This window comes from Tachyglossus aculeatus, chromosome X1 (genome assembly GCF_015852505.1).
Source record: "Tachyglossus aculeatus isolate mTacAcu1 chromosome X1, mTacAcu1.pri, whole genome shotgun sequence".
NCBI lineage: Eukaryota > Metazoa > Chordata > Mammalia > Monotremata > Tachyglossidae > Tachyglossus > Tachyglossus aculeatus.
The window spans coordinates 120928005-120943799 of NC_052101.1; the positions used below are offsets into that span (position 1 = coordinate 120928005).

General features: G+C 48.5%; 1 protein-coding gene across 1 annotated transcript; it reads left to right on the plus strand.

Annotated features, from left to right (window-relative positions):
• Positions 1–3498: 3498 nt before the first annotated feature.
• UBA52 (ubiquitin A-52 residue ribosomal protein fusion product 1) lies at positions 3499–6097 on the plus strand. Its single transcript, XM_038773027.1, has 5 exons — positions 3499–3559; positions 4568–4699; positions 5426–5512; positions 5688–5790; positions 5905–6097. Exons 2-5 carry the CDS (start codon positions 4597–4599, stop codon positions 5996–5998), a joined length of 387 nt encoding a protein of 128 aa, XP_038628955.1. The 5' UTR covers positions 3499–3559; positions 4568–4596; the 3' UTR covers positions 5999–6097.
• The last annotated feature ends 9698 nt before the right edge of the window (positions 6098–15795 follow it).

Consider the following 15795-nt stretch of genomic DNA (forward strand, 5'->3'; position numbering starts at 1 on the left):
GCCCACGTGTTTCAGCTGCTTCATTCCTTACCCGGATACCCTGAGAAAGGGGCTAGCCAGCATCAGTTCACACTTTTGGAACTGGGGCGATTGATTTGGAGTTGGTAGTTGGTGGGGGCAAGGCAGGAGAGGCCAGAACTGGCCCTTAATTGCTGGCAAACAGGAATGGGGGGTGGTGCCACTGGTGAACGTCGGGGGGAATGGGGCACAACTAGGAATATGTGGCAGTTTGTCAGGTGTGTTGCATCACCGCAAGTCCTGACACACAGCCTCGCCACCAAAGGAGAAACAACAAATCTTGAATTCCACATGGGGAGAAGGAAGTGGGGGAAGATCCCTCAATCAATCAATGGTATTTATTGAGCACTTGCTGGTTGCAGAGTACTGTAGTAAGCACATGGGAAAGTAATAATAATAGTGATGGTATTTAAGTTTTGAATAATTGCCAGGCACTGTCAAGAGAGTTGGTAGACATAATCCCTGCTCACAAGGGGCTTACAGTCTGGAGGGAAGAGGCTGTTCTTTGGATCCGATTTAGAATTTAGGCTTTATGACTCAGAGGTAGGCCTGGTGTCAGCTGGCAGAGACACAGCGTGGTGTAGTGGGTAGAGAGCACAGGCCCGGGAGTCAGAAGGTCCTGAGTTCTAATCCCAGCCCCGCCATTTGTCCGCTGTGTGACCTTGGGCAAATCATTTCTCTGGGCCTCAGTTCCCTCATCTGTAAAATGGGGATCGAGACTGTGAGCCCTACGTGGGACAGGGACTGTGCCCAACCAGATTTGCTTGTATCCACCCCAGCGCTCAGTACAGTGCCTGGCACATAGTAAGTGCTTAACAAATAACATCATTATTATTATTATTATTATGCAGCCCAGTAGGGTTGATCTGTTGCTCATGGTCAATCTGTCTCTTCCCCACACTCACTGCCTCCTTCCCTCGCAAGAGAAAGCTCTAAGAAGCATGCTCAACCTGTGTTCATTCATTCACTCCTTCCTCTCCAGCTCGTCCCCCTCTCTGTCCCCACCGTCTTACCTCCTTCCCTTCCCCACAGCACCTGTATATATGTATATATGTTTGTACATATTTATTACTCTATTTTACTTGTACATATCTATTCATTTTATTTTGTTAATATGTTTGGTTTTGTTCTCTGTCTCCCCCTTCTAGACTGTGAGCCCACTGTTGGGTAGGGACCGTCTCTATATGTTGCCAACTTGTACTTCCCAAGCGCTTAGTACAGTGCTCTGCACACAGTAAGCGCTCAATAAATACGATTGATTCATTCATTCAATCATATTTATTGAGCGCTTACTGTGTGCAGAGCACTGTACTAAGTGTTTTGGAAGTACGAATTGGTAATGTATAGAGGCAGTCCTTACCCAACAATGGGTTCTCTTGGTATGGTATGGCCACGTTCCTTCTTATGGCAATTCCCTACACGAGGGTGTAGGTGGGCATAGCAGAGGAAAATGGCCTAAATGTCTTTCTAGTAGTAATAATAATAATGTTATTTGTTAAGCGCTTACTATGTGCCAAGCACTGTTCTAAGCACTGGGGTAGAGACAAGGTGATCAGGTTGTCCCACGTGGGGCTCATGGTCTCAACCCCCGTTTTACAGATGGGGTAACTGAGGCCCAGTGAAGTGACTTCCCCAAGGTCACACAGCAGGCAAGTGGCAGAGACAGGATTAGAACCCACGACCTCTGACTCCCAAGCCCGTGCTCTTCATTCATTCTGTCCGTCGTGTTTATTGAGCGCTTACTGTGTGCAGAGCACTGTACTGTTTGGAACAGTACATTTATTTTATTTTATATTTTATTTTATATATTTATTTTACTTGTACATATCTATTCTATTTATTTTATTTTGTTAGTATGTTTGGTTTTGTTCTCCGTCTCCCCCTTTTAGACTGTGAGCCCACTGTTGGGTAGAGACTGTTTCTATATGTTGCCAACTTGTACTTCCCAAGTGCTTAGTACAGTGTTCTGCACACAGTAAGCGCTCAATAAATACGATTGATTGATTGATTTATTATATGCCTTATGTTGCTTGGCAGGGTGGGCACTGATCAGCCCCTCCTCCATCCAGTGGCTGGCATTTTTTTTTTTTATGGTATTTGTTAAATGCTTACTATGTGCCAGGCCCTGTCCTAGGCACAAGCTAAACAGGTTGGACACAGTCCAATGCCGCACATGAGGCTCACGATCTTAACCCCCATTTTACAGATGAGGCAACTGAGGCACAGAGAATTTAAGGGACTTGCCCAGCAGACAAATGGTGGGGTCAGGATTAGAACAAATATTACTCTGTTTATTTATTTTACTTGTTCATATCTATTCCATTTATTTTGTTAGTATGTTTGGTTTTGTTCTCCTTCTCCCCCTTTTAGACTGTGAGCCCACTGTTGGGTAGGGACTGTCTATGTGTGTTGCCAACTTGTACTTCCCAAGTGCTTAGTACAGTGCTCTGCACACAGTAAGCGCTCAATAAATGCGATTGATTGATTGGAAGGTACAAATCGTTAACAAATAGAGGCGGTCCCTACTCATGGTGCTTCTAGGGCTGGGAGCCAGAACTCCTGACAAGGCCGCTCCCTTCCCTTAATGGAGGGCGGCCCATCCAGTGACCCTGCCATTGACCCGCTCGTCATTGACCCTTGGAGGGGGCGGGGACCGTGTCCTTCATCTTTTAGACTGTGAGCCCACTGTTGGGTAGGGACTGTCTCTATATAATAATAATGTTGGTATTTGTTAAGTGCTTACTATGTGCAAAGCACTGTTCTAAGCTCTAGGGTAGGTACAAGATAATCAGGTTGTCCCACGTGGGGCTCACAGTCTTCATCCTCATTTTCCAGATGAGGGAACAGAGGCCCAGAGAAGTTAAGTGACTTGCCCAAGGTCACACAGCTGAACCCACGGCCTCTGACTCCAAAGCCCATGCTCTTTCCACTGAGCCACGCTGCTTCCCTATAGTAATGATGGCATTTGTGAAGCGCTTACTATGTGCAAAGCACTGTTCTAAGCGCTGGGGAGGTTACAAGGTGATCAGGGTGTCCCACGGGGGGCTCACAGTTTTAATCCCCATCTGACAGATGAGGTACCTGAGGCACAGAGAAGTTAAGTGACTTGCCCAAAGTCACACAGCTGAGAGTTGTCGGAGCTGCGATTTGAACCCATGACCTCTGACTCCAAAGCCCGGGCTCTTTCCACTGAGCCACGCTGCTTCTCTATGTTGCCATACGTGGCCAACTTGGACTTCCCAAGCGCTTAGTACAGTGCTCTGCACACAGTAAGCGCTCAAGAAATACGATTGATGATGATGAAAGTGGGGGGACGCCGTTTAGCGGAAGTGGGCCGCGCGCGGCCTCTGCCAGCAATGGCGGCAGCTTCAGGCGCCATTAGTTAACATGGAGGAGCAGCGAGGTGGGTGGGGCGAGAATGAGGGCGGGGCCCGAGGGGCTTGTGACGTCACGGGGGTGGGCCGGCGCAGGCGCAGACGGCCACTAAGCAGCGGTTTCCGGTTCCGCCAGTCTCTTTCTCTTCAGCGAGGCGGCCGAGTTGGTGGGTCTGAGGGCTGGCTCTTGCCGGGGGGGAGGAAGGGACGGGGGGGGCCCTGGGGGTCGTCGCCGGTACGAGGAGGGCGCGCGCTTTCTGAGGGGGAGCGAGGGCGCGTCGACGGCCGGGTTGGAGAAATCATCCTTCTCATCGTCAATCGTATTTATTGAGCGCTTACTATGTGCAGAGCACTGTACTAAGCGCTTGGGAAGTACAAATTGGCAACATATAGAGACAGTCCCTACCCAACAGTGGGCTCACAGTCTAAAAGGGGGAGACAGAGAACAAAAGCAAACATACTAACAAAATAAATAGAATAGGTATGTACAAGTAAAATAAATAGAGTAATAAATATGTACAAACATATATACATATATACAGGTGCTGTGGGGAAGGGAAGGAGGATGGGGGGGATGGAGAGGGGGAGAGGAAGGAAGGGGCTCAGTCTGGGAAGGCCTCCTGGAGGAGGTGAGCTCTCAGCAGGGCCTTGAAGGGAGGAAGAGCGAGCTTGGCGGATGGGCAGAGGGAGGGCATTCCAGGCCCCGGGGGATGACGTGGGCCGGGGGTCGATGGCGGGACAGGCGAGAGCGAGGCACAGTGAGGAGATTAGCGGCAGAGGAGCGGAGGGTGCGGGCTGGGCTATAGAAGGAGAGAAGGGAGGTGAGGTAGGAGGGGGCGAGGTGATGGACAGCCCTGAAGCCCAGGGTGAGGAGTTTCTGCCTGATGCGCAGACTGACTGGTAGCCACTGGAGATTTTTGAGGAGGGGAGTGATATGCCCAGAGCGTTTCTGGACAAAGATAATCCGGGCAGCAGCGTGAAGTATGGATTGAAGTGGAGAGAGACACGAGGAGAAATGGCCGGCCCTTCCCCGCCCTTGCCATGTGGGCGGCTTGCGGCCCGATTCGGGGCCGGGGGCTTGCGATCCTAGCGTGGGGCTCAACCGTTAGTCGGTTTCAGGGCCTCTGTGGTGGCGGGGGGGAGCAGACTGATCGCCGCCTCTCGATTCCTCCCAGACACCGGGCGAAAAGACACCGTTGCGGAGATGCAGATTTTTGTGAAGACCCTGACGGGCAAGACCATCACCCTCGAAGTCGAGCCCAGCGATACGATTGAAAATGTCAAGGCCAAGATTCAGGATAAAGAAGGTAAGGCCGCCTTGAATCGAGGTAGATTCAGTAAATACGATTCAATAAATACGATTGAGAAGCAGCGTGGCTCAGTGGAAAAAGCCCAGGCTTTGGAGTCGGTGGTCATGGGTTCAAATCCCGGCTCCGGCAATTGTCAGCTGTGTGACTTTGGGCAAGTCACTTCACTTCTCTGGGCCTCAGTTCCCTCATCTGGAAAATGGGGATTGACTGTGAGCCCCCCGTGGGACAACCGGATCACCCTGTATCCCCCCCCCAGCGCTTAGAACAGTGCTTTGCACATAGTAAGCGCTTAATAAATGCCATTATTATTATTACGATTGATGATGATGAGGTAGGAGAGGCCTTGGGCTCCCGGGGGTTTCCTCCCCGTGCCGCCCACCCACCCAGATTATTATTATTATTATTATAATGGCATTTATTAAGCGCTTACTATGTGCAAAGCACTGTTCTAAGCGCTGGAGAGGTTACAAGATGATCAGGTTCTCACGGGGGGGGTGCTCACAGTCTTCATCCCCATTTTACATATGAGGTAACTGAGGCCCAGAGAAGTTAAGTGACTTGCCCAAAGTCACACAGCTAATTGGTGGAGCCGGGATTTGAACCCATGACCTCTGACTCCAAAGCCCGTGCTCTTTCCCACTGCGCCACGCTGCTTCTCGGATCTGTCCGATGAATAGGTCATGCATCTGAGGCAACGTAGAAATAATTCAGAACTTCTTTCAGGCATTCCGCCGGACCAGCAACGTTTGATCTTTGCCGGTAAGCAGCTGGAGGATGGCCGCACTCTTTCAGACTACAACATCCAGAAAGGTAGGTGTCGACAGCATTTTATGGTTTGCAGGCTGGGTGGGCAGCTTTTTATAAACGGAAAACGGCAGTGGCCGATATCGCATGGCAATGGCCGGTTCCACGATGGGAGGCGGCACTGAAGTGTATACGTGCCTTTGAAATTCAGTATTTTCACCCTGCCTTTCTCCTTTACTAGAATCCACTCTGCATCTGGTGCTCCGTCTGCGTGGTGGCATTATTGAGCCTTCACTTCGCCAACTTGCTCAGAAGTACAACTGTGATAAGATGATCTGTCGCAAGTATGTTAAAAGGATGTCTGGGGAGGGGTATGTTTCAGATGGGCCCTTCCAAGGACCCGTCTGGTCCCATGCTGGTGATACCTAATGGTGAGTCTCTTTTTTGTTTTGTTTTAGGTGCTATGCCCGCCTGCACCCTCGTGCAGTGAATTGCCGTAAGAAGAAGTGTGGCCATACCAACAATCTGCGCCCAAAGAAGAAGGTCAAATAAACGGCAATTTCTGTGGTTAGGCTTTACTTGAATTAAAGTTCATAGAATGGCCTGAATGTGCTCCGACCTAATAAAATTCTCTTTCGTTTGAGGAGATAACTTGTGTCCTTCTAATTCTGATGAATCACAGAATGTATTTTCCTTTGGTGAGTGGGGAGATGTAGCTCTTTCAAAGGGAGAACTAGGATTGTGTGAAAGCCTTCCCCTAAGTACTGGGCTTTTAGAGAGGGCCATGATTATATTCAGTGAAGAGGTCAACAGTGCTCTGCACACCATTAGGTGCCCAGGATCAATCAATGGCTCAGTGGAAAGCACATGGGCTTTGGAGTCAAAGGACATGGGTTCAAATCCTGGCTCCACCAATTGTCAGCTGTGTGACTTTGGGCAAGTCACTTCACTTCTCTGTGCCTGTTGCCTCATCTATAAAATGGGGATTGACTGTGAGCCCTCTGTGGGACAACCTGATCACCTTGTAACCTCCCCAGCGCTTAGAACAGTGCTTTGCACATAGTAAGTGCTTAATAAATGCCATCATTATTACTAATCAGTGGTAGTTGTTGGGCCCATACTATGTGCCACATACTGTAATAAGCACTTGGGAGAGTAACTCTACAGTAGAGTTAATGGTCATGATCTCTGCCCACAGTGAGCTTACTGCCTAGAGAAAGAGATAGATCAATCAAATGTCATTAATTCGTAAACTCCTTGAAGGCAGGGAACATGCATCTTTCAGTCATATTTGAGTGCTTACTGTGTGCAGAGCACTGTACTAAGCACTTGAGAAGTACAATTCAGCAGCATTGTACAATCCTCGCCCATAATGGGCTCACAGTCTAGAAGGGGGGAGACGGACATCAAAACAAACAGGCATCAATATAAATAGAATTATATATATACACACATCAGAACAAGTGAAACAGTCATTAATATAAATAGAATTAAAGGTATGTTGCTGTGGGGGGGCGGGGTAGAGCAAAGGGAGCGAGTCAGGGTGATGGTTAGGGGGAGCTGAGGAAAAGGGGGTCTTAGTCTGGGGAGGTCTCCTGGAGGAGGTGAGCCTTCAGTAGGGCTTTGAAGGGGGGAAGTGTGATTGGCGGATTTGAGGAGGGAGGGCATTCCAGGCCTGAGGTAGAACATGGGCCAGAGTTCAACAGCGGGACAGGTGAAAACTAGGCACAGTGAGAAGGTTAGCACCAGAGGAGCGAGTGTGAGGGCTGGGATGGAGAAGGAGAGAGGGAGGTGAAGTAGGAGGGGGCAAGGTGGTGGAGAGCTTTGAAGCCAATAGGAGTTTTTGCTTGATAAATAGGTTGATAGGCAACCACTGGAGATTTTTGAGGATGGGGTTGGCATGCCCAGAACATTTCTGAAGAAAGATAATCCGGGTAGCAGAGTGAAGCATAGACTGAAGTGGGGAGAGAGGAGGTTAGAAGATCAGAAAGGATGCTGATGCAGTAATCCAGTCGGGATAGGATGAATGATTGTACTAATGTGGTAGTGGTTTGGACGGAGAGGAAGGGGCAGATCTTGGCGATGTTGTGAAGGTGAGACTGGCAGGTTTTGGTGACAGATTGGGTATGTGGGGTGAATGAGAGAGCAGAGTCGAGGACGACAACAAGGTTGCGGGCTTGTGAGACGGGAAGGATGGTAGTGCCGTCCACAGTAATGGGAAAGTCAGGGAGAGGATAGGGTTTGGGAGGGAAGATAAGGAGCTCAGTCTTGGACGTGTTGAGTTTTAGGTGGCAGAAGGACAACCAAGTGGAGATGTCCTGAAGGCAGGAGGATATGTGAGTCTGGAGGGAGGGAGGGAGAACAGGGGAAGAGATACAGATTTGGGTATCATCCACGTAGAGATGATAGTTGAAGTCGTGGGAGCGAATGAGTTTACCAAGGGAGTGGGTGTAGATGGAGAACAGAAGGGGACCAAGGACTGACCCTTCAGGAGCCCCTACAGTTAGGGGATGGAAGGGAGAGGAGATGCCTGCAAAGGAGACTGAGAATAAACAGCCAGAGGAATAAGAGGAGAGCCAGGAGAGGACGGAGTCAGTGAAGCCAAGGTCGGATAATGTGTTGAGGAGGAGGGGATGGTCGATAGTGTCAAAGGCAGCTGAGAGGTCGAGGAGGATTAGAGTAGGAGCCATTGGATTTGGCAAGAAGGAGGCTTGCTTCTGTTGTACTCTCCCAAGCACTCAGAAGGAGTCAGTAAATGAAGTAGTGGGTTCTAATCCTGGCTCTACCACTTTTCAGCTGTGTGACCTTGAGCAAGTCACTTCATTTCTCTGTGACTCAGTGACCTCATCTGTAAAATGGGGATTAAGTCTGTGAGCCCCACCTGATGACTTTGTATCTAACCCAGTGCTTAGAACAGTGCTTGGCACATAGTAAATGCTTAACAAATACCATTGTTATTATTATTAAATATCTACTGATTACATGCGGAGCTCTTTAATTGGTCTTAATAAGCACTCTTCAGTGTTCAGGGGCCAATGCCATATATGTCATACAGATAATCAATCAAAAGTATTGAGCACCTGTTATGTACCTAGCACTGTATTAAGCACTTGGAAGAGTAAAATAGAATTAGTAGATAGGATCCCTGCCCTCAAGAAACTTTCAGTCCATTGGGGGATACAAAACACTAAAAGGAAGATAAAGGAAGAAGGAAAGGGGGATATGTACCCGAGTTAGTGCTGAAGTAATTGGGTAAAATATATACCTAAGTGCTACAATCAATCAGTCAGTCATAGACCCCCTTTTAGACTGTGAGCCCACTGTTGGGTAGGGACTGTCTCTATGTGTTGCCAATTTGTACTTCCCAAGCGCTTAGTACAGTGCTCTGCACATAGTAAGCGCTCAATAAATACGATTGATGATGATGATGATGATATTTATTGAGCACTTACTGTGTGCAGAACACTGTACTAAGAGCTTGGGAAGGTAGACTGTAAGCTTGTTGTGGACAGGGCATGTGTCTGTTTATTGCTATAGTGTACTTTCCCAAGTGCTTAGTACTGTGCTCCGTACATAGTAAGCACTCAATAAATACAATTGACTGACTGACTACAAAATAATGGAGTCAGTAGACACGTTCCCTGCCCGCAACGAGCTTACGGTCTAGAGGGGGAGACAGACATTAATATTAATAAATACATTATGGATAGGTACATAAGTGCTGTGGGGCTGAGGGAGAGATGAATAAAGGGAGCAAATCAGTGCAAGGGCAAGGTAGAAGGGAGTGGGAGAAGAGGAAATGAGGGCATGGTCAGGGCAGGCCTCTTGGAGGAGATGTGCTTTCAGTAAGGCTTTGAAGGACGGGAGAGTAATGGTCTTCGGACATGAAAAGGGAGGGTGATCGGGGGCAAAGGCAGGACATGGGCGAGAGGTAAACGTCGAGACAGACAAGACTGAGGTACCGTGAGTAGGTTGGCGTTAGTGGAGCAAAGGGTGCTGTCTAGGTTAGGAGAACAGTGAGGTAAAGTAGGAGGGGGCAAGGGTGCTTTAAAGGAGGAGGAGGTTGTGAGTACTTGAGTGCTTAAGTGGGACAAAGGTGTTCCACTGGCAGTAGGGGAAAGAGCCCAGTCCTGGGAGCCAGAGGAGTTGGGTTCTAATTTTGCTCTGCCACATGCCTGTGGCCTTGGGCAAGTCGCTTCCCTTTTTTTTTTTTAATGGCATTTGTTAAGCACTTCTTATGTGCCAGGCATTATACCAAGCACTGGGGTAGATACAAGATAATCAGGTTGGACACAGTCCACATCCTATATGGGGCTCACAGTCTCAACTCAATCCCCATTTTACAGATAAGGTAACTGAAGCACCAAGAAGGGAAGTGACTTGCCCAAGGTAAACACAGCAAACAAGTGGTGGAGCTGGGATTAGAATCCAGGTCCTGTGATTCCCAGGCCAGTGATCTTTCCACGAGGTCATGCTGCTTCTTCACGTCTCCCTGTGCCTGAGTTTTCTCATCTATATAATGGGGATAAAATTCTCCTTCTCCCTTAGATTGTGTGCCCTTTGTGGAACAGGCACTTTGATTTGCTTCTGTGATTCCCAGGCCAGTGATCTTTCCACCAGGTCATGCTGCTTCTTCACGTCTCCCTGTGCCTGAGTTTTCTCATCTATATAATGGGGATAAAATTCTCCTTCTCCCTTAGATTGTGTGCCCTTTGTGGAACAGGCACTTTGATTTGCTTCTGTTGTATCTTCCCCAGCATTTGGTGTTTAACAAATACCATTATTGTCACAGAAGCAAGGGAGATTAGAAATTAATCAGGGTAGACCTCCTGGAGATGGGAGATGAGAGCTGTTCCCAGAAAAAGAGCAGCAGGATCCTATGCTAATAATAATGACAACTGTGGTATTGGTTAAGTGCTTACTATGTGCTATGCACTGTATTAAGTGCTGGGGTAGATACGAGATAATCGGGATAGACACAGTCCCTGTCCTACTTGGGGCTCACAGCCTTAATCCACATTTTACAGATGAGGAAACTGAGGCACAGAGAAGTTAAGTGACTTTCTCAGGGTCACGTAGCAGACAAGTGACAGAGTCGGAATTAAAACCCAGGCCCTCTGAATCCCAGGCCGGTATTCTTTCCACTTAGGCTACTCGGCTTCCCAAGGAATGTGCAAAATACTCGCTCCCCACGAAACAGCCATAATCTCAGAGGCCCAGTGCCCTAGGGCCTAGACTGAGCTGTTTTGCCATTCCTAATACGCGGGAGAATTAGTATGCCTGTCCGAAAGCTGGACAGTGAAAAAGCAGGATAGAAAGAGCATCGATTCTTTTGAAATGTGGTGTTGTGAATACCATGGACTGCCCAAAAAACAAACAAACGGCTTTTGGAGCAAATTAAGCCAAAGTTGTCTTTGGAAGGCCAAATGACTGGATTTAGATTAGCATATTTTGGAGACATAATCAGGAGAACTAATTCTCTGGAGAAGGCACTAATGCTAGGAAAAGTCCAGGGAAAACGTGGAAAAGGCAGAACAGCAGCTAGATGGATAGAAACCATAACAACAGTAACGGAAGAACTGTTAGCACGGTCACAGATTTTGGCAGAAGACAGAACGTTCTGGAGAAAATATATCCATAGAGTCGCTATGAATCGGAAACGAGTCAAGAGCACTGATAATAATAAAAGGGATAATGAGGACCCCCGCCCGCCTCAATCTTTGGTGATTTAGGAGCAGACTCGGAAGGAGGGGAATAAAAGGTATTCCAGCCTACAGAAAAGCCACCCCACAGAGGTTGCCATGCACAACACCCACACATACCTTATTCATTCATTCAATCATATTTATTGAGTGCTTACTGTGTGCAGAGCACTGTACTAAGTGCTTGGGAAGTACAAGTTGGCAACATATAGAGACGGTCCCTACCCAACAGCAGGCTCACAGTCTAGAAGGGGGAGACAGACAACAAAACAAACATATTAACAAAATAAAATAGAATAGTAAATATGTACAAGTAAAATAGAGTAATAAATCTGTACAAACATATATACAGGTGCTGTGGGGAGGGGAAGGAGGTAGGGCAGGGGGGATGGGGGGGAGAGGAAGGAGGGGGCTCAGTCTGGGAAGGCATCCTGGAGGAGGTGAGCTCTCAGTAGGTCTTTGAAGGGAGGAAGAGAGCTAGCTTGGCGGATGGGCAGAGGGAGGGCATTCCAGGCCCGGGGGATGACGTGGGCCGGGGGTCGATGGCAGGACAGGCGAGAATGTGGCACGGTGAGGAGGTTAGCGGCAGAGGGGCGGAGGGTGCGGCCTGGGCTGTAGAAGGAAAGAAGGGAGGTGAGGTAGGAGGGGGCGAGGTGATGGAGAACCTTGAAGCCGAGAGTGAAGAGTTTTTGCCTGATGTGTAGGTTGATTGGTAGCCACTGGAGATTTTTGAGGAGGGGAGTAACATGCCCAGAGCGTTTCTGCACAAAGATGATCTGGGCAGCAGCGTGAAGTATAGATTGAAGTGAAGGCACATCTTCTCCAAGAGGCCTTCCCAGAGTAAGCCCCACTTTTCCTCATTTCCCTCTCCCTTCTGCATCACCCTGACTTGCTCCCTTTGCTCTCCACCTCCCCGCCCCCGTCCCAGCCCCACAGCGCTTATGCTTATGGTCGTGGGTTCTAATCCCAGCTCTGCCATTTATCGGCTGTGTGACTTTGGGCAAGTCACTTAATTTCCCTGTGCCTCAGTTACCTCATCTGTAAAATGGGGATGAAGACTGTGAGCCCTACATGGGGCAACCTGATTATGTTGTATCTACCCCAGCAGTTAGAGCAGTGCTTAACAAATACCATCATCATCATTATTATTATTATGCATATATCTGTAATTTTATTTATTTGTATCGATGTGTGTCTCCCCCCCTCTAGACTGTGAGGTCGTTGTGGGCAGGGAATGTCACTGCTTATTGTTGTATGGTAATAATAATAATAATGATAATGGCATTTATTATGTGCTTACTATGTGCAATACACTGTTCTAAGCGCTGGGGAGGTTACAAGGTGATCAGGTTATCCCACATGGGGCTCACAGTCTTCATCCCCATTTTACAGATGAGGTAACTGAGGCACAGAGAAGTTAAGTGACTTGCCCAAAGTCACACAGCTGACAAGTGGTGGAGCTGGGATTTGAACCCATGACCTCTAACTCCAAAGCCCGTGCTCTTTCCACTGAGCCACGCTTAGTAAGGTACTTTCCCAAGTGCTTAGTACAGTGCTCTCCACACAGTAAGCGCTTAATAAATACGAATGAGTGAATGAATGAATGAACACATCCTTGTCCAGTGGGCCTCTCTGACCTTGATGCTGAATCCGAAGGGGGAAACCACAAGGGAACCTTGCACAGCTGGAGGTATTGTAATAATAATCATGGTATTTCTTAAGTGCTTACTATGTGCCAGGCACTGTACCAAGCGCTGTGGTGGATACAAGCAAATCAGGTTGGACTCTGCCCCTGTCCGACATGGGGCTCATAGTCTCAATTCTCATTTTACAGATGAGGTAACTGAGGTACAGTGAAGTTAAGCGACTTGCCCAAGGTCACACAGCAGACAAGTGGGAGGAACCGGGATTTGGATCCATGACCTTCTGACTCCCAGGTGCGTGCTCTAGCCACTACACCATGCTGTTTCTCTTTCCCAAGCGCTTAGTGCAGTGCCTTCCCAGCAGTATCCTCAGAGGAGCTCTCCTCCCTCCTCTCAAGTGCTACTCCGGCCACCTGTGCTTCTGACCCCATTCCCTCTCATCTCATGAAATCTCTCGCTCCGTCCCTTCTCCCCTCCTTAACTTCCATCTTCAACCGCTCACTCTCCACTGGTTCCTTCCCCTCTGCCTACAAACATGCCCAAGTCTCTCCCATCCTAAAAAATCCCCCTCTTGACCCCTCCTCACCTTCTAGTTATTGCCCCATCTCCCTCCTACCATTCCTTTCCAAACTCCGTGAACGAGTCGTCTACACCCGCTGCCTCGAATTCCTCAACGCCAACTCTCTCCTCGACCCCCTCCAGTCTGGCTTCCGTCCCCTACATTCCACCAAAACTGCCCTCTCAAAGGTCACCAATGACCTCCTGCTTGCCAAATCCAACAGCTCTTACTCTGTCCTAATCCTCCTCGACCTCTCAGCTGCCTTCGACACTGTGGACCACCCCCTTCTCCTCAACATGCTATCCAACCTTGGCTTCACAGACTCCGTCCTCTCCTGGTTCTCCTCTTATCTCTCAGGTCATTCATTCTCAGTCTCTTTTGCAGGCTCCTCATCCCTCTCCCATCCCCTTACTGTGGGGATTCCTCAAGGTTCAGTTCTTGGTCCCCTCCTGTTCTCGATCTACACTCACTCCCTTGGTGACCTCATTCGCTCCCATAGCTTCAACTATCATCTCTACGCTGATGACGCCCAAATCTACATCTCTGCCCCTGCTCTCTCCCCCACCCTCCAGGCTCGCATCTCCTCCTGCCATCAGGACATCTCCATCTGGATGTCTGCCCGCCACCTAAAACTCAACATGTCCAAGACTGAACTCCTTGTCTTCCCTCCCAAACCCTGCCCTCTCCCTGACTTTTCCATCACTGTTGGCGGCACTACCATCGTTCCCATCTCACAGGCCCGCAACCTTGGTATCATCCTCGACTCCGCTCTCTCGTTCACCCCTCACATCCAAGCCGTCATCAAAACCTGCCAGTCTCAGCTCCGCAACATTGCCAAGATCCACCCTTTCCTCTCCATCCAAACCACTACCCTGCTCATTCAAGCCCTCATCGTATCCCATCTGGACTACTGTATCAGCCTCCTCTCCGATATCCTATCCTCTTGTCTCTCCCCACTTCAATCCATACTTCACGCCGCTGCCCGGATTGTCTTTGTCCAGAAATGCTCTGGGCATGTTACTCCCCTCCTCAAAAATCTCCAGTGGCTACCAATCAACCTACGCATCAGGCAGAAACTCCTCACCCTGGGCTTCAAGGCTCTCCATCACCTCACACCCTCCTACCTCACCTCCCTTCTCTCCTTCTACAGCCCAGCCCGCACCCTCCGCTCCTCCGCCGCTAATCTCCTCACCGTGCCTCGTTCTCACCTGTCCCGCCGTCGACCCCCCGGCCCACGTCATCCCCCTGGCCTGGAATGCCCTCCCTCTGCACATCCGCCAAGCTAGCTCTCTTCCTCCCTTCAAGGCCCTACTGAGAGCTCACCTCCTCCAGGAGGCCTTCCCAGACTGAGCCCCTTCCTTCCTCTCCCCCTCTTCCCCCTCTCCATCCCCCCCGCCTTACCTCCTTCCCTGCCCCACAGCACCTGTATATATGTATATATGTTTGTACATATTTATTACTCTATTTATTTATTTATTTTACTTGTACATACCTATTGTATTTATTTTATTTTGTTAATATGTTTGGTTTTGTTCTCTGTCTCCCCCTTCTAGACTGTGAGCCCACTGTTGGGTGGGGACCGTCTCTATATGTTGCCAACTTGTACTTCCCAAGCGCTTAGTACCGTGCTCTGCACACAGTAAGCGCTCAATAAATACGATTGATTGATTAATATGTTTGGTTTTGTTCTCAGTCTCCCCCTTCTAGACTGTGAGCCCACTGTTGGTAGGGACTGTCTCTATATGTTGCCAACTTGTACTTCCCAAGCGCTTAGTACAGTGCTCTGCACACAGTAAGCGCTCAATAAATACGATTGATTGATTGATTGCTCTGCACACAGTAAAAGGAATGAATGAATGAATGGAGGTGAGGCACAGCGCCCGAGGTAACGACTACCTTATATATGTACCTATATACACACACACACACACACACACACACAGGTGCATATATGTGTATATAGGCACATATATATGTATATATAGGTACATATATATGTATATAGGTATATGTATGTATATAGGTATATATAGATATATATGTATATATAGGTACATATATATGTATATATATGCACATATATACTTTCATACATATGTACTTTTATACATATATACTTTTATGCATATGTACTTTTAGACTGTGAGCCCACTTTTTTTAATACATATGTACTTTTAGACTGTGAGCCCACTTTTAGACTGTGAGCCCACTGTTGGGTAGGGACTGTCTCTATATGTTGCCAATTTGTACTTCCCAAGCGCTTAGTACAGTGCTCTGCACACAGTAAGCGCTCAATAAATACGACTGATGACGATGATGTACCTTATATATACCTACCATGTCTCTTGGGCTGGTCATGACTCCACCAGGCCTGCAGGTGGCGCCAGTGGAGGACAAACTTCCAAAGTCGGACGGAGGGGGGAGGGGGGCGCTCTGGCCGGGAAT

Coding starts and splice junctions, on each gene's coding strand:
- UBA52 (XM_038773027.1), top strand. CDS start 4,597: ATGCAGATTTTTGTGAAGACCCTGACGGGCAAGACCATCACCCTCGAA. Junction 4,700..5,425: donor CAAGATTCAGGATAAAGAAG/GTAAGGCCGCCT, acceptor AACTTCTTTCAG/GCATTCCGCCGGACCAGCAA. Junction 5,513..5,687: donor AGACTACAACATCCAGAAAG/GTAGGTGTCGAC, acceptor CTCCTTTACTAG/AATCCACTCTGCATCTGGTG.